This window comes from Macrobrachium nipponense, chromosome 21 (genome assembly GCF_015104395.2).
Source record: "Macrobrachium nipponense isolate FS-2020 chromosome 21, ASM1510439v2, whole genome shotgun sequence".
In the NCBI taxonomy this organism is placed as follows: domain Eukaryota; kingdom Metazoa; phylum Arthropoda; class Malacostraca; order Decapoda; family Palaemonidae; genus Macrobrachium; species Macrobrachium nipponense.
The window spans coordinates 22,801,651-22,825,244 of record NC_087212.1 but is presented as its reverse complement, the minus strand read 5'-3'; the positions used below and the strand labels follow the sequence as shown (position 1 = coordinate 22,825,244).

General features: G+C 35.6%; 2 protein-coding genes across 14 annotated transcripts in view; one reads left to right on the top strand and one right to left on the bottom strand.

Moving 5' to 3' along the window:
• Positions 1 to 23,594, top strand: part of LOC135197838 (ninein-like protein) — a 255,706-nt gene that overhangs the window by 89,398 nt on the left and 142,714 nt on the right. For all 10 annotated transcript variants that reach the window (XM_064225001.1, XM_064225005.1, XM_064225003.1 and 7 more), the window contains one exon: positions 22,865 to 23,101. In XM_064225001.1, the coding sequence (XP_064081071.1) occupies positions 22,865 to 23,101 (237 nt within the window). The remainder of the gene's footprint in view (positions 1 to 22,864; positions 23,102 to 23,594) is intronic.
• LOC135197840 (XK-related protein 7-like) lies at positions 849 to 11,524 on the bottom strand. 4 transcript variants are annotated; one of them, XM_064225012.1, is made up of 10 exons: positions 11,210 to 11,524; positions 5,793 to 5,930; positions 5,443 to 5,546; positions 5,079 to 5,201; positions 4,722 to 4,845; positions 4,293 to 4,467; positions 3,805 to 4,001; positions 3,390 to 3,530; positions 3,055 to 3,255; positions 849 to 2,173 (listed from the first exon to the last, which is right to left on the bottom strand). In XM_064225012.1, the coding sequence occupies exons 2-10, from the start codon at positions 5,928 to 5,930 to the stop codon at positions 2,018 to 2,020; spliced, it is 1,359 nt and encodes a 452-aa protein (XP_064081082.1). In that variant the 5' UTR covers positions 11,210 to 11,524; the 3' UTR covers positions 849 to 2,017. The 4 variants fall into 4 exon arrangements, with proteins under 4 accessions (XP_064081082.1, XP_064081083.1, XP_064081080.1 ...); XM_064225013.1 differs by lacking the exon at positions 11,210 to 11,524 and adding an exon at positions 10,995 to 11,137; XM_064225010.1 differs by lacking the exon at positions 11,210 to 11,524 and adding an exon at positions 10,537 to 10,988.

The window sequence follows — 23,594 nt, the reverse complement described above, 5'->3', positions numbered from 1 at the left end:
CAAATAGGCGAATGATATATATATGTTAATATCTATATATATATATAAATATATATATCTATATATAGTATATATATATATATAATGTGACATCGCATACAGGGCACCCTTGAATTTCTTACACACAAGTAGAGGGTTACACACTGATTACGGTATTGTGTACATACTCTTTACTTGCACTGATGTAAAATATTTTTTTATTATATATATCTATCTATATATATATATATATATATATATATATATATATATATATAGATAGATAGATAGATAGATAGATAGATAGATATAATTAAAAAATATTTTACATCATTGCAAGTAAAGTAGGTACACAGTACCGTAATCAGTGTGTAACCCTCTACTCGTGCGTAAGCCATTGAAGGGTGCCCTGTATGTGATGTCACTGATGCTGGGGCTTAAGAACATTGCCTTAGAATCACATGCTGCAAACAACATGAATTTACTCTTTTAACTGCTCATAGTATATCATGAATAAGATTATATTTCTAGCAGAAAAGAAGTGCCCTTATTATATATTTATTTTAAAAATTATGAAAAAGCCTGGGACTGCACCTCTAATAAAAGGTACTTTGTGATACAGTAGTATTGTTTTGTTATATACTTTATGTTTAGCAAAACTATCTTTCTGTTTATTTTATTCATGCTTCTTAAGAGCAGTTGTGCTAATTTCAAATTGGCTTGCATTTGATTTTTGGAAGCATTTTGAATTATACTTGGTGACAAAATTTTCTTTTTCAAATATCATAGTAGGCTAAATTGTAGTAGCAGTTTCAGAAGTTTTTAATTGGAGCAGTAACCACTTCAGGAAGGATGATTAATCGCATAAAAATTAAAAAACAATTTATTACAAAAATATGAATTTTTTAAGGCTGCTGCTGATGGAGGTTCCAGTTAAAGACAGAGGAATACCCAAAGCAATCACTCGCCTCCATAAATGTTGTTTTGACATATAATTCAAAGACCTTAGTTTGATGGTTGTTGGTTTCAAATAGGGATAAGAACAACAGTTTGTTCCTCCTGAGACAGCCAGTTTTATGCTCACTTCAGGAGTAGTAGATCTCATGGAAGCTATTCATCCATATTTTGCTTTGAAATCATTTTGAGAACTATAGTATCAATTAGAGTATTATAGATTTATCTTGTTAAATTTTATGGTACTTTAGCATTAGTAATAAAAGGATGCTGTGGTTCTCATACCTTACTATAGTTATAACATACTGGTTACAATAGCATTATTTCCAAAAGTTATAAAAAGGAAATACGTACACCTTAAAACAAAGAACATTCAATATTTACATCCTAACAACAAGATAATCAGTTGCTAAACACACAATAAGGATATGTACAGAATTATAGTTGTGCAGTTTTTTACAGATATAGGTATAATTGTTTATGAATGATACATAATTCCCATTTAGCAGAAAAAATCAGTATTTTATAATGTGAAGGATGTAACCGTACGTTGTATTACCAGAGATAAAATTGGTACACATACTGCATAGAATGGTGGGAATGGGTAAATATGACTAGAATTTATATTGATACTATGCTGTTTCAGTGCCAGTTAGCATTTCTGTATAAAGTGCATTAATCCTTAAAACTTAACATGTGTACACTGAGTTTATTCAGTTGTCAAGAGGGCACTGGTAATGAAATCGTGAAACTTCTGCATTAATTTCATACCTCTTGAGAACTTGCTACAGTATTAAGGGAATAGGCAAGTGAAACTTTTGTAACAATATCAGTTTGTTATTGTTACTGATTTGTATATTGTAGTATGAAATATATATTACTCATTAGATATACTCATCATGTGGCTGCAAATTAAATGTTTATAAGAAGCACAGGATTTTGAAATTTCATTAGTGCTTGTTTTTCATAATATGGTACATTCATATTAGCCCCAAGTAGCTCAAGAACTTTGTATCATTCATATGGAAATAAGGGAAATATGAAATTTTATTCCGTATGTTTTTGTATCAGTTTGCTCTCACAATCAATTGTGCCAAGATGCTTGATTTCTGGATGATCCAAGATTATCTTTGTCTGGGTGGAGGAAAGCATAGTACCCAATCACTGAGCAGATCCCGAGAACCCAAAGAACTTCTGTACTGAATATCATGGTTATTTGGAACCATGGCGAATACCTTACCTGTAATAAAAAGTAAATATTCAGGTGAAGAGTAAATTGTATGCAGATTCCTTAAATAGAATAGAAATATTTGTCATAATTTTTAACATTTTAAAAACCACCTTGCAATTTATTCTTGTGAAGGGTGAGGAAACGAACACAGATTGCCTAATCGTGCCCCTCTAAAAATTGCCTTTGATAGTTTATAATAAAAGAAAGAAGGGATGAAAAGCAGAAAAGGTGAAGAATCAGCATTTAAGGAAAAGAGGTAAAGAGAGCTAATAACAAAGTTTGTAAAACCCTGGCGCAGATGGTATGCAACATTAACTATCCTGATCAACATTGGGATTAGTACTGCCTTGTTGGTAGCTATGAACAATCAAAAAACAACTTTAGAAGATATGTAATTAGAATGCATCAAGGCAGAGTGAGGGTAGACTGTTAATGAGTTATGCAGTATTGCCTTGGAATCAATCTGAACAAGAAAAATTTGAGGTACTGACCCAAGTCTGGCTAAGGCCAGTGTACAGAGATTAAAAACTGAAAATAGGTAAAGTATTTATTACATGATATAGCCATTATTATACAATTTTGAATCCACTTTGCATATCAAAGAGTGTCTAGGTTGATTAGTAATTTTGGTACACTCAGCATAGAAAGAATAAAATAGAATAGAAAGTAGATCTAGAAAGAGAACAGAGTCCAAACTATGTTGCATAAGCATTGAATGTGTATTTTAGGAACTTAGAGAGTGATTTTCATATTGCTTCATGAGCATCAACATATATTTTTTTAAGTTTGTGTACACTTACGTATTTAGAGTACAGTATTACTGTAATTTTTTTTTCTTGTTTGGTGATTGAAAAATCATAGTAAATGTTATACTTATCTCCAATACTTACCTCCATTATTATATACCATACAGTTATCATTGCAGAATTTTCTATTAAAGTCAGTGTATAGAAGAAAACCATCCTTCTCCGGGAAGGGGTATCCTTTAGATTAATATAGCAGAAAATGTGCACTGCACCCATCACAAAATTATAAAAGAGTTCCAGCACTGGTCTACGAGCACCCTGTTCACTAGCACAGAAATTAGTGCTCTGTGGGAGAAAAATAATATTATGCTAGAGTTTTGAGAGTGAATACCTAGGGCTACCCAAGTCATTAATTATTACTGCAAGAGAATCAATGCATTTTTATCAGATATTTAAGTTTGGTAGTAAGCGCTATATACCTGAGCATGAATCCAGGCAGTCATAAGGAGCCAGTGAAGAACCAAAGCAATTACAGTGATGAGGGGAAAAGAAACAATGACTTCTCCTTCATTATTTCTTTTTGGTAGAGAAAATAATGCTGTGCTGTCGTCATCCTTTTGCTGTGGATATATTTCCAAGTTTTAGACCTCTGTCTGCTTGAACAATAGTATATATTGATTTGATAAAATATATATAAAATACAATGCATATTTTATGGAAATAAACTTCAAGCATATGCATACAGTATAGTATTATACTAAGGATACAGTCAACTTTAAACATAAATCTTGTAGTATATTAGGATGAGGATACAGTAACCCATTCATCATCATCATTTTTCTGGGCCTCCTGTATAAAAGCAAAATCAGGTTGGATTCATAATAAAACACTTACATATATTGAAGCAAAAGTAGCAATGGCAGTTACACGAGATGCAATCATAGTAGCTCTCCAGAAAAGACAGACTATGGTTGCTCCACAAGAAAGTTTCTCCTTTGGAATGGATCTCCTTAGCTCATCTTGATATGAGACCAGAGACCATGATATTGCCATTACACCTAAGAAGACCTTCCACACTTGTACAGCAATAGCTGAAATGAGAAATTTTTCATTGGTAGTATACTTTGTTAATTACAGCTCATACAGAGGTGTTTGGTTTTCTCATATGTCTATAAAAGTTCTTTAATTTCATATTTTGAAAATGTTGAGCTTTCCTAGAATTATACTGAATGTGTCTCATTATGTTGTATAGTATATTATTTTCATGTAGCCTAAAAACAGTTTTACTTATTTTTATTTTTCAAATAGAGCTCCAGAAAAATTTAGCAGTAGATTTCAAAATCAGGAGAATGTACATATGATAAACAAAGAATTAGACTGACTTAAAGAATCCATAGAGTCAGATCCAGTGATTATCTCCGGGCTCCTGTATAGAAGGTAGATCTGGAAGATGAGCTGTGGTGCATCTTGAAGAAAACTGTGCATCATGTCAAGCATAGAAGTATCTCTAGAGATAACCTGTACAAGTAAATCAGACCCAAGTGGGTGCTTATTATTCTGCAGGCCAGACATCAAGTTGTAACCCTGTCGTTGGACTGCATTTGTATTCTTTAGAAAAGTAGGTATTATAATGCTGTTTCATCTCAAATTTAACCTACATATTATAAAACTGATGAAATACTTTTCCTGTATTTGCAAGATCCCATTGAGAATGTTATTGCATTCATGGCTACTTAAAACAGAAATTATGTTGCCAAAGAAAGACACTGTTATTGCACTAAGTACAAACTGAAGAAAGATTCCCGTATTACCATTTGTAGTACAGCATGTACTTCTCCTTTGGGTGTTCTCCTGAGTATGGCTCCACTTTCTCCCATCTCTACTTCTTTTACTTCCTGTTGCATCTTTACTCCATATCGAATGATATCTATGTACCTGAGGTAACAAAATAGTGTAACATTTTATCACAGATTTCAGTAATGGTTTTACGGGACTTAAATGAATTATTTCTAAGTGAATGCAACATTAGAACTGAATTAAAAGACAGGATTTAATGTCTTTTTATTGCAGTGAACCATTGTGTTATTTTCATTTTTTCATTAATAAGAAGAAATTATCATATATACTGTATATAACTCACAGATCACAGTAAATTATATTGTCTTTACCTTATGAGGGGCCCCAAGAGGATTATGTGAATAAACACCCGCATAATGACTTGTGAAGTGCTCATTTTATGAAGTACACAGTAATCTCCTAGACAAACCTTATTTTGCCAGTACCAAAGTAAACTGTTTGAAATGATAAATATTAGTCTAAATTGCATAAACATTATATGTTGCATTTTTATCTCTTTCCATTTAATTTTCCTGTCTAATGAATTACTGAATCTATAAAAGCAATACTAAACATCTTCCTAAAGAATTTCACATTACCAAAAATTGGTTTTAGCATGTTTCATTAAGGCTGTATCCTCATTCAACTAGTAGTTTTTTATTGTATCACATCATGACTTGGAAAATATCGGCTTACCTGAAAATGTTGAGGATAACCATGGGAATGATGATAATGCAAATGGTGATAATGAACCACGTCATTGTCATAGCTTTAATTTTTTCTTGCGTTGCATTTTCGGCCTAAGTAAATAGTCATTATTTTATTTTTTTTATTATTTAGAATTACGTATATAAAGTCATTTTTGGTGTAGAAATAGCTTATGATGTAGTTTGTTGTGAGAAATTTAAAGCTGAACATTCTGATTAACTGTATTGAAAGTAAAATTTATGAATACTACAGTATTAGTTCTTGTATGCCAGAAGAGACCTGTAAGGGATGTGCAGATTTGGAAAAATATTTTTCTAGCAAACATTTTTTTTCCTTACCTGTCTGAAGAGGACAAAGGCCAGCATGCCATCAGAAATTATGTCCATGATGAAGAACACAATGTTGATGATAACACCTATGGCACCCATGAAGCCAAAGGAAGCCTCTATGTGTGGAGGAGGCTGGTTCAGTGACATCTGTTGGTTCAGAGGGAGAATAATATTAGTTTTCTGGCAGGTTCAAAAATTTTTATTTTGTAGGAGGGTTCAGAGTTTAGCCTTTGCATTTTTGTTTATTTTATGGCTTTGTAAACATATTTTTGTCATTTTCAATTCGTAGCTAACTTCTCTAAGGGCTTGTCCACACTAGCGGGCACTGCCTGACTGGCAAACACTGTTCACATAACCCGTGCCACTATACTGACCGACAGAGTATGCACCCAGAACGATGCAATTGTCTGGTTACGTGGCTTCAAAAGGGGGAGAAAGTATAAACAGCTGGAAGTGCCCGACGGGCATGCCCGCTGGTGTGGGTGGAACAGGCCTTAAGGAATGAAACAATCTTGAGTGAAATTTCATGATCTTGTGGTTAGTTAAGTACAGTGTTCCTTTATAAACAGTAGTATACTAAATTGTGATTATTTTCACGAGAAAGAAATTTTTCTTACACTTACAGTCATATGCTTTAAGCTTTTATGAAATTTATTCTCCTGTGTGATAAAACATGTTTAATACGATGCAGATGTGTGTATATAAACATATTTATTTAAAAAAAAAACTCCATTACTATTAGATACAATACTACATTGAATAAAATTCAGTAAAAATATTGTTACCAGAGAGAGAGAGAGAGAGAGAGAGAGAGAGAGAGAGAGAGAGAGAGAGAGAGAGAGAGAGAGAGAGAGAGAGAGTGTGTGTTTTCCCATGCTAGTGGACCCATTTTCTATTGATTCTTCTCTTCATTACACGTTACTCGGACCCAATTTCTTTAAACTGAAACTAGAGTATTTTACTAAGTGTGAACAAATACTCTTTAGGTGTTATTTTTTATAATTAACCTGTATGATGCATGCACTCTCCCTCTTCCCTAATAGTTATTAAGACCCTTCCGCTCCAGTACATTTTCATGCCACATATCCAACCCATTTTAGATCCTCTCATTCCTCCTAACACCTGAACTACGGATACTTTCTCCAACCTGTTGCCCTTCATTCTCTCTACTTGGCAAAACCTTGTCTTAAGGTTCGAATGTATTCTTTCACTCGTGCCAACCCTTCTACCACTATGTATTGCAAATCTCCATGTTCTTTGCACTTTCATTCTCCGTATGCCATATGTACCACGTAAACAATTCACTTCGTCAGCTTCAATCTTTTTGTCTTGCATTTGCATTGAACGTCCACACTTGACTCCCATGAAAGAAAATGAGCGTGACCCTTCGTACATTACTACCTTGGTCTCCGTAGACACTCCAGTCATCTTCCCAGTCATTTGCAAACCTTTTTTTAAAGTCTATGACTTATTGACCCTTTTCTTTCCTCTTATGTCATGCCACGATCATTCATTATATCTTAAATGCCCATCAGGTACCTCATTCTTCAACTGTCTATGTTAACACTCGTATTTCCTTTTTTCCCGGTTCCATTTTCCCTCGCCACATTACTTTCCCCCACCGTTACTTTCACCTTTCTCCTCTTGCAAAAACTTTAAAACTGACTATTTTGTGCAAATTCGGTCCCTTATCTCATGTCAGAACTGTGTCGTATGCATATGCATGCATCAGCTATTCCACGTGACTTAAAAAAAAAGAAAAAACACTTGATTCACATACCCGCATCCTTGCCCAAACGCCGACTGTTTCCCTTTATCAATTCTGAAATCTGTCTTAATTAACAAAATCCTAACATACACTTTCCACGCTATACAATCCTAAATAACGTTTTAGCTCTGTCATTTTTACTGTTGCTTCTATTACCTTTATCTTTATAATTTATTATTTCCTTCCAATTCATTCAGAGCGTTTCCTTCATCCAGACCCAAAGAAATCCTGGTAAACTTCAGCCTCTTAATTGCTCTCTTTATGTTCATATCTGCGACTTCCACAAGCATTGTCAAACATAGGGTAACCATTTCAAATATGTGACCAAACAGCTTTACCTCTCCTCTGTTTTCCACTTTCAACAAATCTTGAAAATACTCAATCCTTCGATCCATAACTGCATTCACCTCAGACAGCAGCTTTCTATTTGCATATTTTAGTCAGATATAAATTTTTTATTCATTTAATTCCCTGTTGAAACTACCTTAATATCCGCTGCTAAGTTCTTATTTATTTTCTCCCCTCGATTCATATGTCTGTCTCCTTTTTCGTTTTCATTTTCACCTTGCCCGCCCCCCGCCGTAGACTTGATGTATGTATTCATTATGCTCTCTTATACCCATAAATACTCTTGCCGTCCCGTTGATCCCATCGTGAAAATTTCCTCCTCTTTTATGGACCTTCCACCTGTTCATCTGCAACCCTATCTCCTATTTCATCCTTTTTTTTTTAATGCTCTTCTCACTTCAAGCGCTCTTGGGTTACTTACATTGACAGGGGCTTATGTATTTCTCAACTTTCATGTCAAGTAAATGATGAACAGATATACCTTTCGACATTCCCTTTAGTATTTTATCTATAAACTAGTTCTTCCCTCTATACTCCATCATCACTGCCATTCAAAATCTTGTCTTCGCTATGTTCTGTTACCAAGTTCACCTATGAATATATTATTATTAGGAAATTATATATTTCCAGGAGTATACACCATATTTACACACAATATGTATGTATATGTGTGTGTCTTTGTGTATATTGAATGATCGAAAAATGGTAGAAGCTCTTGAAGTATATTGTTTATGTAGTATGTGACATAAGATTACAAATGTGGCGGTACAGTACTTAGAAGAAAGGGCGAATATGTTATCAAGGATCAGAATGCTTTGTGGTGGCATAGAAATGTGGCAAGAATAGGGGACGACAGGTTGGTGAAGCGTACTAGTCTGAAGTGTTGTGAGGTAGGAGAGAGGGAGGCGGAGGTCTAAAGTGTTGGGAGGTAGGGGAGAGGGAGGCGGAGGAAAGTCTGGCTGTATTACAGAGGTGTATTCAAAAGGAAGGGTGTCAACCTCTATATATATATATATATATATATATATATATATATATATATATATATATATATATAGATATATATATATATATATATATATATATAAAGGAGTGCTTCCAAGTTCACAATGAATCGTGCATTGGATGTAAGGTATCTGACGTGCTGATAATGAGCTTTCTGTGAAGGTGTATAACGTGGTTGATGTAGTTGTAACCGCACTGGGGGCTTCATCCATGAGTTAGCAAGAAAGCGTATGTGGCAACAATTATCTTGTGTTTTCTCGAGACCACCCTATATAATATATATAAGTATATATGTCAAATAAACATTTTATGTATAGATAGATAGATAGATAGATAGATAGATAGATATTTTATTGACCATTCTCCACAGAAACATCAAATACAATATTATGAAATTACACAACGGTCCAAATACATAAACTCATTTCACAAGTTACATTTCCTGAAAAGGAAAAAAGAAAATTAAAAAGAACTGTATTCAAAACAAATGGCAACAATAATTAATATTAATATTTAAATAACACAGAAGAGATCATATCGAGAGCTGTTTAGAATATCCAATTCTATATCACATAGCAACAATAATATAATATGCAGTAGAGCAATCACTGGAAAAGCAGACTCGGTCAGATTTCAGCTAGAATCCAAGCTCTTGCTTTGATTGATGGGAGAAATGAAAATACCCACCACAAATACATTTTCACATAAACAGTTAAATAGAATAAATCTTTTGGGGAAATGGCATGAAGGGGGGAAAATTACCACAAACAACCTTTATTTTTTTCTATTATATTTGTCCATCCATTCAAGTAAAATGCTAGTGATACAGACACGTAATTCGTTCCCTGTAAACCCCAGAGAATTCCTTATCATCCGTTGTGCCAACGGCGTTTTGATTACGATTTCATTTCGTGTGTTGCGATTTTATTTCTGATAACATACTCGTGGCTGTAGTTGTATGTTTCCTTTGCTTAGTAAATACGCATACCCGAGATTAGATGTTGTATGCAACTTTATTGTGTGTGTTTATATTGATTAGTCGCAACGAGATTGCTGTAGTGTTTGTGTGGCGAGAGGAGTGTGTAGAAATGCCTTGTCATTGGCTGGAATCATTTCATGTTATGTTTGTAATTCAAGAGGGGTCTCTCTCTCTCTCTCTCTCCTCTCTCTCTCTCTCTCTCTCTCTCTCCTTAAGGAATTAACAAGTGTAGAATTCGGTAAGGGAATGAAAAGGTGGAATTACGGAAAGCTCGTGTAGTAGACAATATATTCAGTTGCTTGAATGCGATTTTTATTGTTTTCTATTACGCTCCAATAACGGAGCAAATGCAGGACGAAATTAAGCAACAAAACTTGAACTTTATCCAGCCAGAACGAGTCAAGTCTGCGCGAGCTGAATGCAAGATAAACTTTTCTGCTCCAGGTATGCAGAAACCAGTTTTCGTTCTGTTGCTTGCACAAGGACGGAATTCCTTGCTAAGTTACAGATATTGATTATATGAACTTACTCAGATGATCACAAGAAATCATTGCTCCGTATTTTCGACTTGACGTTAATGAAACGTAAAAACGGGGTTGTAAGATGGCCTTACCAAGGCAAGTCGCTCAGCTTCCGCACTGAAGTGTGGTTACCTGTTCTGAAATTATATCGCGGGTTAATTCCTTGTCGAACATTGAGATGCGATGTCGGTTGGACCCTGTATATCCTTGTGATGACTCTTCAGTGAAGTAACTTATTTCTCTACACTCATATTAAACATTGATATCGAAATCTATTTAGTAGTCTCTATTTCGTTGTATGCCGTGTATGTTATTGTTGTTGCACATAGTAGGTGTACGCCGAATATTCAGTTTAAACCAGCGATGCGTATATAGTGTATATTGTGACGCGCGAGGTACAGTAATCGGGGTTTCCTAGTGGTCGGTTTATGGTTACCGTATATTAACCCAAACACATATTGACATCGTTACCAGCCGTAAGAGTATTGTTGACTGAATGAACAACGAATTTCACTCAACGTATACCACTTCGTTGGTAACTTGTAACCAACAAGTAATTGTGATGCTTTACTCCAATGACCATCACTTACACAGTTTTTTAAAGCACAGTACGGCCAATAATAACGTATGCTTATTGCATTCGTAAACGTTTTTATATGCCATGTAAATATTGGAAAGCTGGTGAGAGCTAGAGTAATGAATAGGTTGATCAAGAACGCAAGCTAGAGGGATACTGAGCCTGAAGCCAAGGTCCGGGGACTCAGGTACGTGAGAGAAGTTGTCGTCAGCTGTGGCACTAACTCACCTTGGTCGGAGCGTAGACGGAGTTCTCTTGTTATTGAAGTTTGCATGTGTGTGTCTGGACAAACTCACTTTTTGTTAGTTACTCGCCATTTGTGTATCATCGAGAGGGATGGTTTTAATTCGTGTAGTAATGACACTTCTTCCCACTATTAGGCAATTTCGTTCCCAAAGTAACCCAGAAGTTGTGTCCTTGATGCAAAGCGTTGCGTTTTTCAGTTTCAAATGTTTAGTATAAACAGACCCTTTCCTGTTAAGTACGTGGGAGTCGCTATCGAAGCGGTATAAACACAGCTTATAACTGCTACGATGCCTCATGTCCAGACGATAGTGTTGGGAAGTAAGCCTTTCGGATTTGCATTATCTTATCTACTTTTAAATCAGCCGTTGCCAACTCATACGCTAAGTAGTTTAGTAGTTTCATTTTTAGGTTTCTGGTATTTTTTTTTAATTATTATTTTCAGATTATTTTCATCGGATCTGCAGTGCACTGGGATAGGACAATTGAAATGGGGCATTAGGGCTTTTACTGAAAAGAAGTAATATTTTTAAGTATATATAGCAATAGAATTTTTAGTAGCTTATGTACCGGAAAGAAAGAAAATGGCTAAATCCTAACTAGTAACAGTGCAAGATATACAATTTTAATTATCTCTCTGTTTTGTTCAAGGTGAGATTGTGGTCATGATAACGGTTGTTTGGTAGTGTGTGACCTGGGATTTTCGTATCATGAGAGAATATTTTATGATAAATCTTGAGCGTGTGTGTGTATGTGTACGCGCGCGTGCGCGGACAAGTGCTTTAGCTAGGTAGTTCAAGCTCGTCCTTAGTGTACATGTTACTTGTAGGCCTCTATCTGACCCCATTGTGCTGTGTGCCATATATATATATATATATATATATATATATATATATATATATATATATATATATATATATATATATGTGTGTGTGTGTGTGTGTGTGTGTGTATACAGGTAGACAGATTGGTAAATACATTCTGTAACATGATTTCTTTAGTATTTTTAAAGGTGCCATTGTCATCTCCACTGTTCCTTGAGATATTTACGTAAAAGTGCCTCTTGGCGACACGATTCTTTCTCTGCATTTTGGCATAACCACATTAACTAGCTTTATAGCATATTATTGCTACCATGGTGGTGTTAACCGACGCATTCTTTTCCAATTCAGAATTTCTCGCAAAACTAATAGCCTCAAAGTTGAAGCAAAGTGGGCAGATATTAATATTTTTAGTTCCCAAAATTTGGGCTATTTATAATTATTAATTCCCAAAATTCATTCGAATATTGATAAACAAAGAGTATACGTTCCTTGCCACTTTATATATATATATATATATATATATATATATATATATATATATATATATATATATATATACACACACACACACACTAGGCATTTGATACAAGCTAGTCCCGTTAGTACTATACATGCGGTGCGCTGTAAGCATTACTCAAGGGTCTTTGCAGCGCGACCGCTGTACCCCCATTCGTATTCGCTTTCTTCCTGTTACGCTTTTCAACCCTTTTACTGTTGATTTCTGTTTCATCGCTGAATGACCTCATAGGTCCCAGTGCTTGGGCCTGTGGCCTGAATTCTATATTCATTTCAATTTGGTTCAAAGCTCACCAAATATTTATTAATTCTAGCGTCTATTGAGCATTAACTCTAGCGAGAGAGAACTCGAATGTCACAGGAGTTGCTTTGCTTCATAGGCAGCTTTACATGAAGTAAAAATACAATACCTAGATTCAGTTCTTTAACGTCTTCCTAACGACGAGTTCTTCTTATTCTTCTTCTAAAATAACTCTGCCTTTTTGTCCCTATGTGGACCTTGTAACTTGTTTCGGCGCCATTCGCGATAGCAGCTGCTGCCTTATTATTATATCAGTTTACCCTTAGGGTAGAATTGGGTCATTCACCAGGGGTATCAGATTTTGCGCCTTAGTCCAGTATCATATTTGGGTCCCCTGCTTATCTGTGGTTTTTCGATATTTTGTGATTAATGATGATAAGTGCATGATTGATATAGCTTAAAGAATTCAGATATCAGGCGCTTTTATAAGTTGTGAACATGTACTGCGTCGTTCTTTGACTTCATACGTCACTTCTGATTTTCTATGATATCGTCAGAATAAACAACTAGGTTTTGCCTTAAAACGCGATCCCTCTCCTAATCCTCAGTATTGATAATACTGTACTCTCTCTCTCTCTCTCTCCTCTCTCTCTCTCTCTCTCTCTCTCTCTCTATAAGAAAAAGTGACAATATGAAACACTATAAGTCAGAATTACAGGCATTCGTGTGGAATTTTGGACTCAATTTTAAATCATTTCAATGAAGCCCCCGAGGTCTTGGGATATTTGAACTTATACTAGTTATTTATAGTCCTATATTATTTCATTTAAATTTATAGGTTTAATTACCTCAAATTGTTGACAAAAGTTAACCGCTCAGGCAGTTTTTAATATTTTTCGAAGCATTTTGTATCTTATTTTTCTCCCGATGTATCTTATCTGAAAATCTTTGTTTTACATTGTGTATATATATATATATATATATATATATATATATATATATCTATATATATATATATATATATATATATATATATAATATAGTGAATCTGTTATTTTTTCCGTTTTCCCCATCATTGCTTATCAATATTCCTTGACTTGTAGGATTTGAGAATTGTCGCAAACATTTTAGCAAACTTTCTTGTAAACTTATTTTAAGTTATATAATTTTATGGGAGTAGTTTAGAGCGCTCAGCAATGCTGCCTTGTGGATTATGTGCCTGACGAATGGTGACCTCATAACCAGTGTTCTCATACCTAGGGCTTTTCTATTGGTTTTGTCCCGTGGACTTTCGCTGCACTGTTCCCTTTCTCGAAGGTTTGCTAAAGCACTCTTTCCTCTGTTCTTTTAATTATTTATTTATTTATTATAAATAATAATTAAAGAAAAATAAGTTTATAAAACTGAACGTGTTCATAAGTTGTTATCTTGGGAATCTTTTAAGTATTTTTGGTTAAATACTCGTGTTTATTTTGATTGAAAAACTTTTGTCAATTTTATTTTTTTGTGTGTGTTTGTTCCATTCTCAAATTTTGCATTTTCTCGCCGTGTGCTCAAAGATGCACTGTCTTTATATGCACTAGTACGCAGATACGCTTTCAAAAAACTCTGATTAAGGTCAACCTTGATGCGGAGATACGCGAGAATGGTTAAAATAGAAAGTTTCCTCTTGGGAAATTGGACATCCGGATTTTGCAACGTAAAAAGAGGAAACCGTAGAGACTCGTTCCTCATTGGAACACATTTGTATTGTTCGTATTGTACTACCTATGTCAGGTAGCTTGATCAGTGTACGAGAGAGAGAGAGAGAGAGAGAGAGAGAGAGAGAGAGAGAGAGAGAGAGAGAGAGAGAGAGACTCGCTGACTTTGTGCTGACGTCCTGGAGCATGACAAAGAAAGGGTTGCTGTGACAGGAGAGAGTTTCTTTTTTAATAATTTGCTGGTTTTTAAGGATAATGTTTTTTCATGTTTGACGGAAGCGAAGATGGGATGGTGAACAAGTTAAAGGGAAGGTCATTTTAAGGCACATTCCCTTCTTTTAGCATGATTTTGTAAGCATTATTTATCTGTTTTTCTTGCAACGACTTTTAATGTTTTTGTTGTTGCTTTTGTTTTGTCGAACGTTATGGTACTGTTGTCGTGTGTAATTCCGTCCAGTGATGTCTGTAACAGCTGCATTATAAAGATAACAATGAGACGTGGATGACTGTAAGTCATTATGATTACGAAAATGGTTTGCTACATATTACTTGGTTATTTTCTATGAATGCTTGCTATTATATCCTCTGTTTTTGTGGCCTTGTATGCTGCCCTCGGCGGGCACATCTCGAGTAATTTGAGTTCCGTGGGACTAATTTGCGACGAATTAAAAAGATAAAGAATGATATATCGTCATGAGACGTGTTAAAAATACTGAATTGAGAGTCAACAGCACTTTTTAAAAATCAAGATACTGTAACCGAGAAATCGTGCAAGTGAAGAATGACAACGTGAAACTGCAAGTCTGGAAAGCCAAAGGCTAATCTGTTATGTTAACATTTTGTTCTGAGCACTGTAAAGAATGCTGCAGGTTGGAATGTGATGTTTGCAAATTGTAACATAATAGACATTTGGATATAAGACCATAAAATGTGGTTGGTATAATTACTTGTATTGTAGAGACAAAGAAACTCCTATTGTTGATGTAGTGACCACCTGTCGAACTCGATAGGTCTGTGAAGAGTCAGCACGCACTGGATCATTTGTTGAGGTTGTCCATTATCGCGCGAATACAAATATATATATATATATATATATATATATATATATATATATATATATATATATATATATATATTAGCGTGAATTCTTGAAGAGTAAATATCAGAACATAACTGAGAGAAAAGAACTATAATTTTCCTAACTGCGCTATAGGAGACTATATCCAAAACTGAAAGCTCTTTGTTATGCAGAAGACGATGAACACTTTAGTCAGCTAGTCACGGTTCAATCACGTGAGCTAAAGGAAAACCTCTGGAATCTTGCGAGAAATGCTTCAAGCTCCTAAGAACAAGCTCATGAACAAAGTGATAAGATCGAGATTACTGTTGATAGAAGAAGAAAAAGACCAATATAATATGAGAGTAAATATTTTGGATAATATTTAAGAAATCGTCATCGTAGAATAGAGAGTACAAAAGAAGACTTTTAGATGTAAAGAATGATTTGTGACAAAAATGATTTATTAGTAGCTTTCAAATCGAAGAAAATATGAAACTCATTTTATTGACATATTCTCCAAATATAAAGAGGAACAGCAATAGGACATTGAAACAATGTACTATCTAAAAAAAAACTGTGCATGTAAATGATTAGTACTAGTGCAAATGACCGTTTGTGTATGTATGTATGCGCGTGTGCGCTCGCGCACGTGTTGTCAAGACCAGTGCTTTAGAAGATAAGACTTGAAATATGTATCAAAAGCAATTTTAAAAGAGATAATAATGGAAAACATGTAAGTTGAAACGTAGTCTCTTGAATGTTCAGTCAGTAGAAAAAGCGAACGTTATTTGTGACAGCAACGTCGCTAAGCGATGGTAAGCAAGGTCTTAATAAGGGTAGTAAATAATGTATATCTATGAATTTTCCATTTTACTTGATATATAAAAGATCTCCTTATTTGCACGTAGGTAGTGGATGATTTTATTTTAAACATTGATCCAAGAATGAAGAAAGGAACTTGAATATACAGCAGCTGTAATATTTAGTAAGGTACACCTGAAAAAATTAAAGTTTTTTCATTATTATTATTATTAATTGTTATTATTGACACGGCATCGAAAAACGAGGTCGACGAATGGTTACGAAATCTCTACGAACTGATGTGGATGTGATGGGCTTTTATGGCGTGAATGGGCTCCAAAAAGTTGAATACTTAATGGAGTAGTTAGAGGAACTTAGGTTGATGTTGAGAATGATACGAAAGAGTCATGTTATAGTACACACACACTGTAAAATATCCGAGATGAAAGTAAATGAAAAATAGTTGAAGATCATGATAATATGTACTTCATACTAACCAAGGGTATTCTGTGAAGACGTTCGTGATGATAGTGACATTGACACGAACAGTGCTTGCAGATTTTCCGCTTGCGGTGATCTCTTGCTTGATGTTCATGGTGTTCACTGGCCAGATTAAGGCTGGATGTGGACATCCAGATGTAAACGACCGTCTTCCTTAGTGGCATCTCGAAGGACTATCTTTTCTTTGGAAGCTGCTGCAAATAAAGTTTGCTTCTCTTGGCTCGTTTTTGTTTCGTAACTTTGGTCTAGAGTTTTAGTATATCGGCGACTTTGAATCATGCGGGTGAGGAAATGTAAGGACTTTTTGCTCAAGTTATTTCAATATAATTCAGTTCTGAACGAGAACACTTACATAACCGTTCCAGTATATTGAGTATTACTATGATTGATGGTGAGATGTGCTTCCCATTGTCTGTGCTCGGTTGGAAGCTGAAATATATATGAGTGGATGTTTTACCCTTTTTTCGGAGCTTATCAAGTTATACCATTTTTCTTTTCTATTTTTTTAAATCACGCCTGTTTTAACCCATAGTAAGCCATTGCTGCAGCCCGATACTAAATATCAGAGTTCTGTTCACTTCACGAGCCACCAACTCTTCCGTTGAGGGGGAAGTAGAAACGTCGTGGAAAGCAGTTGGATGGGAACTGAGCAACTTTTCTGGTGTAACCTAAGGCGCCGGGCGGGGAAAAAAGAAAGAAAGAATAAAGGGCGTTATAGGGCGCTGGCTGTCTTAAATAGACATCATTGTATCAAATTGCTCCCACGTTTCCAGGACTCTCTCTCTCTCTCTCTCTCTCTCTCTGAGGGACCTGGGGGCTGAGCCTCACTGACCTGGGGCAACCCGAACAATGTAAGCTCTCTCTCTCTCTTCTCTCGTCTCTCTCTCTCTCTCTCTCTCTCTGAGGGACCTGGGGCAACCCGAACAAGATGTAAGCTCTCTCTCTCTCTCTCTCTCTCTCTCTCTCTCTCTCTGAGGGACCTGGGGCAACCCGAACAAGATGTAAGCTAGCTCTCTCTCTCTCTCTCTCTCTCTCTCTCTCTCTCTCTCTCGTTTACTGTTAATTGTTATTGTTATCCCCCAACTAATTGTCTTGACCTACATAAGAGAAAACACGCACTTCTTCCGAATACCGTAAAAGTGATCTGCGATGCGGTTTGTTTCTGTTTCGATACCTGACGAGGCTTCATAAAGAGGTCTGTTCGTGTCTAGACCTACGTCGATAGTGTGTATGTTTGCATGCTACTTTGACATTTATACAGATTTTTATTAAATAGTTTAAAGGTATATTGTAGATTTATCCTGGTTTATTTCTTGATACTTTTTCTATTTCAGAACCATTCATTTTCGTAGATTTCATTTCCATTATACCACAAGTTACAGACCCTGGAATCACGTAACATCTTTGTAGTCACAAGTAGAAACATAATTAGTCCGTTGTTTTTCACGAGGATTTTAATACCCTTTTGTCAGTGATCTCTCTCTCTCTCTCTCTCTCTCTCTCTCTCTCTCTCTCTCGTCTCTACTCTCTCTATCTCTCTACTTCTTATCTCTCTCTCTCTCTCAGAACGAAGTATGCCGAACTTGAGATACGCCCATCTTAAGAGAGCAAGAAATTATTCCCTTCCGTAATGATGCACAGGTTATATCGCGAAAGTAGTAGTGTTATGAACGCAGAGTAACGGTTATTTAATGCTGTAGTATAATATGCATCAGTGATTTTTCTCCGAAATTTTTGCGGTAATGATTCTCTTAATTTTAGCAGTGCTGAAATGAATAGAGCCCATATAGTTATATAGTTACATCACGAAAATTACAATAGCGTCATTATGTTTTTTTGAAATAAAATTTGGGATTCTAACATTTGTTGCTTACAGTGCTTGCATGTTTAGACAGAAGCACCCATTACCTATTCAACACAGTCGACAGACGATTGAGTCGGAAGTTATGAAAAAGATGAGATTTCTGATATTTAAATGTTAGTTACAAGGAGTGAAAAGTTTGTTGAACAAAAGTCAACTTGTTTAACCTTTGTGGTACTACGTAGTAGATAGTGATAAGTTGAAAATCTTAGATAATTCTCTCTCTCTCTCTCTCTCTCTCTCTCTCTCTCTCTCTCTCTCTCTCTCTCTCTCGTTCATTTTTGTTTTCGAAGACTTGCATATGTACAAGGACTGTATGGTACGTATTGCCGATACTTTCATAACGAACTGTTGTTGTAGTAAGCAAATAGTAACCCCCCCCACCACCCACCCACCCACCCGGCCCCATTCATCTAATTACCTGTGCGCTTATCTCTCTGGTTTGCTTTGGTAACTTTGGTAACTTTTATTTTATAGTTGATGCTTTATCTCGCTATTCTTTTTTCTGTTGTGCGATGCTTCCCCCATTGGAACAATTGGGTTTGCAAGGCACAACAAGGCAATAGTAATAATTTAATTACAGATTATTATGTTATCTGGTCTGATACATCCAAGGAAGGTGAAAATATATTCAAAGTGTGGAAATACAAACAATTGAAAACTTTAATTAAGAATCACTCACTTGTTTTTAGATTAAGTATATCAAGCTCAAGATAACCAAAAATGTGACACTTTAGCAAGCAGAATGCATCATCCACGAACTTTGTCACAGTAGTGTAGGTAACTGCAAGTCTGCAACTACCTACATATATACAATCAAATGACTCATCAAACACAAGGCACCCAAATTTGTCGCTTTGTATGTAATTTATGTATAATGCATGCTGGTTTGTGTGAGTTAACAGGAAAAAGAAAACAGTGACTAGATTAAGATTACCTGTAATGTTGAACAGTAGTGTGCATGCAAGTATTATTCTGCTGCACTTCACTTATGCTAGATTCCTTTGTTATTTACATTTATATGGATCCTATTTTCAATGCACCATAGAGTATATATGGTACATAGACAGTTATATCATTAGCCAAACATATACGTATACTACTCTACTGCACATACTGTACAATTTACTCAAGAGTAATGATTGTAAAACTACCATCATGTAGTACTGCAACTACTTACAATGAAACTTAAAGTGTAGAACAGTGCTCACTCACATCTCCCTTTTTGTCAAACATCTTTCAGTATGACACCCAAAGGAAGAGTTTTGAACAATTACAAAATTATATATCTTGGTGTGCTTATACTTGAAAGTAGTAACCCATGTGGTTATAATGTAGTGTTTGTGAAGCATTACTTCTCATTGCCAGCAAAGAGTCAAGATATCAAGGGCTTGTCTGGAGGCCAAGTGAAGTGTCCAACTAGAGCTTGATATACAAATTTGGTGAGTTTTTCAATGTAAAGTGAAGCCAGATGTACTATGCTATGGTTCCAACACAAAATGGGGCCGCAGAATGACCCAGTGGAGATGGATTTGGATACAGTAAAGGAGGTGGGAGAGCAGCCTCAAGAAATCCTTAAGTCTATTCTGACAGAAGGATTGCTGTTTAGCTCATTGTGCCTGGCAGTGATCATTTGAGGTAGTACAACAATAGAAGTGGAGAAGAAATGATAATCCTCATGTGAGAATTATTATTTTGTGTCATGATATTTGAATGAATGTGGGAAACCTTCAAATTGCTTGAATGGGTCAGAAGAAAACAATTATGTAAGATCAGTGCATTAGGGATGGAATGGCAATATGTTATGATGGAAAGTGGTGCTGTATCTCCTGCTGCACATCTAGCGATTCTGGTGATGTGTGTTAGGTGTAAAATACCTAAAAAGATTGACAAAGGGGTAAATATCTCATCAGTTGGAATTTAATGGAACAGAATACAGTGACTTTGCTCCCTCAGACAGTGAAGATGATGAGAATGACAAAGACAGTAATAACCAGAAGGCTTCGGTGATTAATGCTGATGACGTTTACAGTTTTTATGATCCAGTTATTAACAGGTAGAACATAGTGATACAGAGATACAGAAAGTGATGTAATTGCTCACTATGAAGCTGAGGTTATTGGTGATGAAACAAGAGGGGCTGATGGGAACAAGTTTTTGTTTAATACCTATTCTCACTCATCAAGCAGTGGGGCTGATGGTGGTGGCTAGATTAGACACTGTGTACCAAATTTTTTTTTTTTTTTTCCCTGAAATAGCAGAAATGACTACCAATTTATGCTTGGGTAATGACATCAAGGAATCAAACCCTTTCAGCCACTAAGCAGATGATAATTCAAGTTATAGTTGATAGAATGAACTGTTACCATAGGGATTGGGTAAGATGATGAAATGGATGCATGTTTGCCTGAGGGAATCTATAGTATTCCTCGCACCATGCCCCAGGTGCCTAAGCATCATGTGAAGGAGTATAAGTTCACTGATATTATTATTTTTACATCATTATTTCCCAAGATCATGTGTTGTGGTTGGTACCAGCCAATTTACAGATTTTTGCATTTCACAGATAAGGATTTCCAAGGCCCCCACTCCAATAAAAGACTGAAAAATGAGGAACATTGTGGCACAAATACATTTTCTTCTATTCACAAAAACTTGTTTTTGATGAAAGTCTTGCGTTGTTCAAAGGATGTCTTCTTTTCAAGAGGCACCAGTTTGGTAGAGAAATATATGTTGTCAATGAGCGCAAAACTGACTGGGTGATAGATGTTATTTATACTTGAACGGATATTGATATTCAATCTTACAACCTTCTTGGCCACTTGGGAGCAGTCTTGAAAACACTCAAGGCCCATTATCTTGGTGATGGTTATGTCTTGTGTACAGACAACTTCAACCCTTGCCTGTGTGAATATTTAGACAACACTGGCGTGCTGGGTACCATTTGCAAAAACAGGAAGGGGTTGCCTGCCTTGCCTCCACACATAAAAGGAGAGACTATGGTTAGAAAGGGCGTCCTTTTATTATCGTTTTGATGGACAGGAAAGAGTTTGTTGTATTGACACCAATACACATTGGCCTGCTAGCACCCATACAGACACATGAACTTCAGACATAAAGTTGAATGTTATTATTGACAACATGATAAATATGTGGCTGTCAATTCTTTGGGTGCGCAGAAGGGTACAAGTGAGTTCTGAGAAGAACAGTAAAGTGTGAATTGGTATAAAAAATTTTTTTTCATCTAATCACATGGTGAATGCTTATGTGTAAACACAAAGCTGGAAAGTCCACTTCCTTGTGGGATTTCTTTGTGAGTGTGTCTGCAAGCACCTTCTCAACAAATACAGCACTTTTAAACTGGAAAGGGGTGGTAGAAAGGTATCGAATGTGTAAGTTGATCATATTGAATCCTAGCAGTGGTGCCAGAAGGACTACCTTGCATCAGTGCCACCAACACTCAAGCACAAAATGACAAAGAATATGTCGTGTGTGCAAACCCGAAGAAATGCGATCAGGTAAAGAATAAGAAAGTGTCCACCTGGTGCCCTAGCAGTAAGGTGGTCCTCTGCTTGGAATGCTTTGGAGAATAAGTTTTAGAAAAGAGAGAGAGAGAAACTCAGGGAATATTTACATGTTTGACTTTTATTTTTAGCACTAAAGTATTTTTATACCTAATGCTTTTCTCAACAAACTTCTCAGTTGTGATCTTTGCAATTACTACAGGTAAATGTGATGAAAATATTTTATTTTTCATTGTGTTTGGGAATTTTTTTTAAATCTTTTGAAATGGGGTATTTGTGCCAAACAATATGTAGCATTACTTGAACAATTTGATATATTATATCAGCAAATTGGATTTGTAAAAAGATGACACCTACAGTGTCACTGTACCAGTTATTTTATTCTGTAATCTTGGTATCATTAAATCAGGGGAGGTTATTCCTTCCATGTAAATATTGTTGGATGATTATTTTGCACATTTATTTATTGCCTTCTCCTTATATACAACCAACTTAATAAAACTACTGTATCCTTGCAATGTCACATTGTAATTTTCACCCTGCATTATCCTTCTAGTAATAGAATTTAGCAGCTACAAAAACAAAATTTACATTTTCACTGGTATATTTCAGGTATGCCAGTGTGGAGACAATACTCGAGTTGTGGGAATCTCTAAGCATTGGAAATGGCGTTAGCTTACTTAAGGAGATGGGTTTTCCACACCGTCCACATGATCGCCTCTCATTGGCCGACCTTTCTACAGCCTTGGAGGAAGAATGTCGGGTAACAGATGATCAGGCAGCGACCACAACTGCCACTCCTGTCCAACTGGCTGTTATTACTTACCTTCATGAAATTAAGTTCCTAAGGTATAGTTATAAATCATGTATGGGCATTATTTTTTTTGTTAGAACTTACTTCGCTCTTGTGAAGAGTGAACAAAGTACAGTACGTATATTGTGTAATTCTTTTACACTGGAGTTATTAGTTGTAGAGTGATTGCCTAAGAGGGACTGTATTAACCCTTAATGAATGTTTCCCCTCATATGGATCCACTCGTGGTACTATTTTTCTGTGAGAAATACCCACAAATTCCTGGTTTTTTTTTTTTTTATCAATTTCATCATTAAATGCATTTTTTGTGATGAAAATATAAAAAAAACGGATTTTTTTTTTTATCTAACAAAATGTGTGTTTATTTTTTCTTAAATTGGCTGACCTCAAAGTTTACCTGGCCTTGGGTGCTGCATATTGATTTTTTAGCCCAGCTCTGAATGGTTAATAGTTTGTAATTAGTACAGATGTATGTTGAAGGGTAGTCACTTATTCAGTGTTATATAGATCTGAGTTTTGGTTTTGATA

Coding starts and splice junctions, on each gene's coding strand:
- LOC135197840 (XM_064225010.1), bottom strand. CDS start 10,578: ATGTTCGACAAGGAATTAACCCGCGATATAATTTCAGAACAG. Junction 4,002..4,292: donor TGACTCTATGGATTCTTTAA/GTCAGTCTAATT, acceptor TTCTCATTTCAG/CTATTGCTGTACAAGTGTGG. Junction 3,531..3,804: donor CTACTTTTGCTTCAATATAT/GTAAGTGTTTTA, acceptor ATATATCCACAG/CAAAAGGATGACGACAGCAC.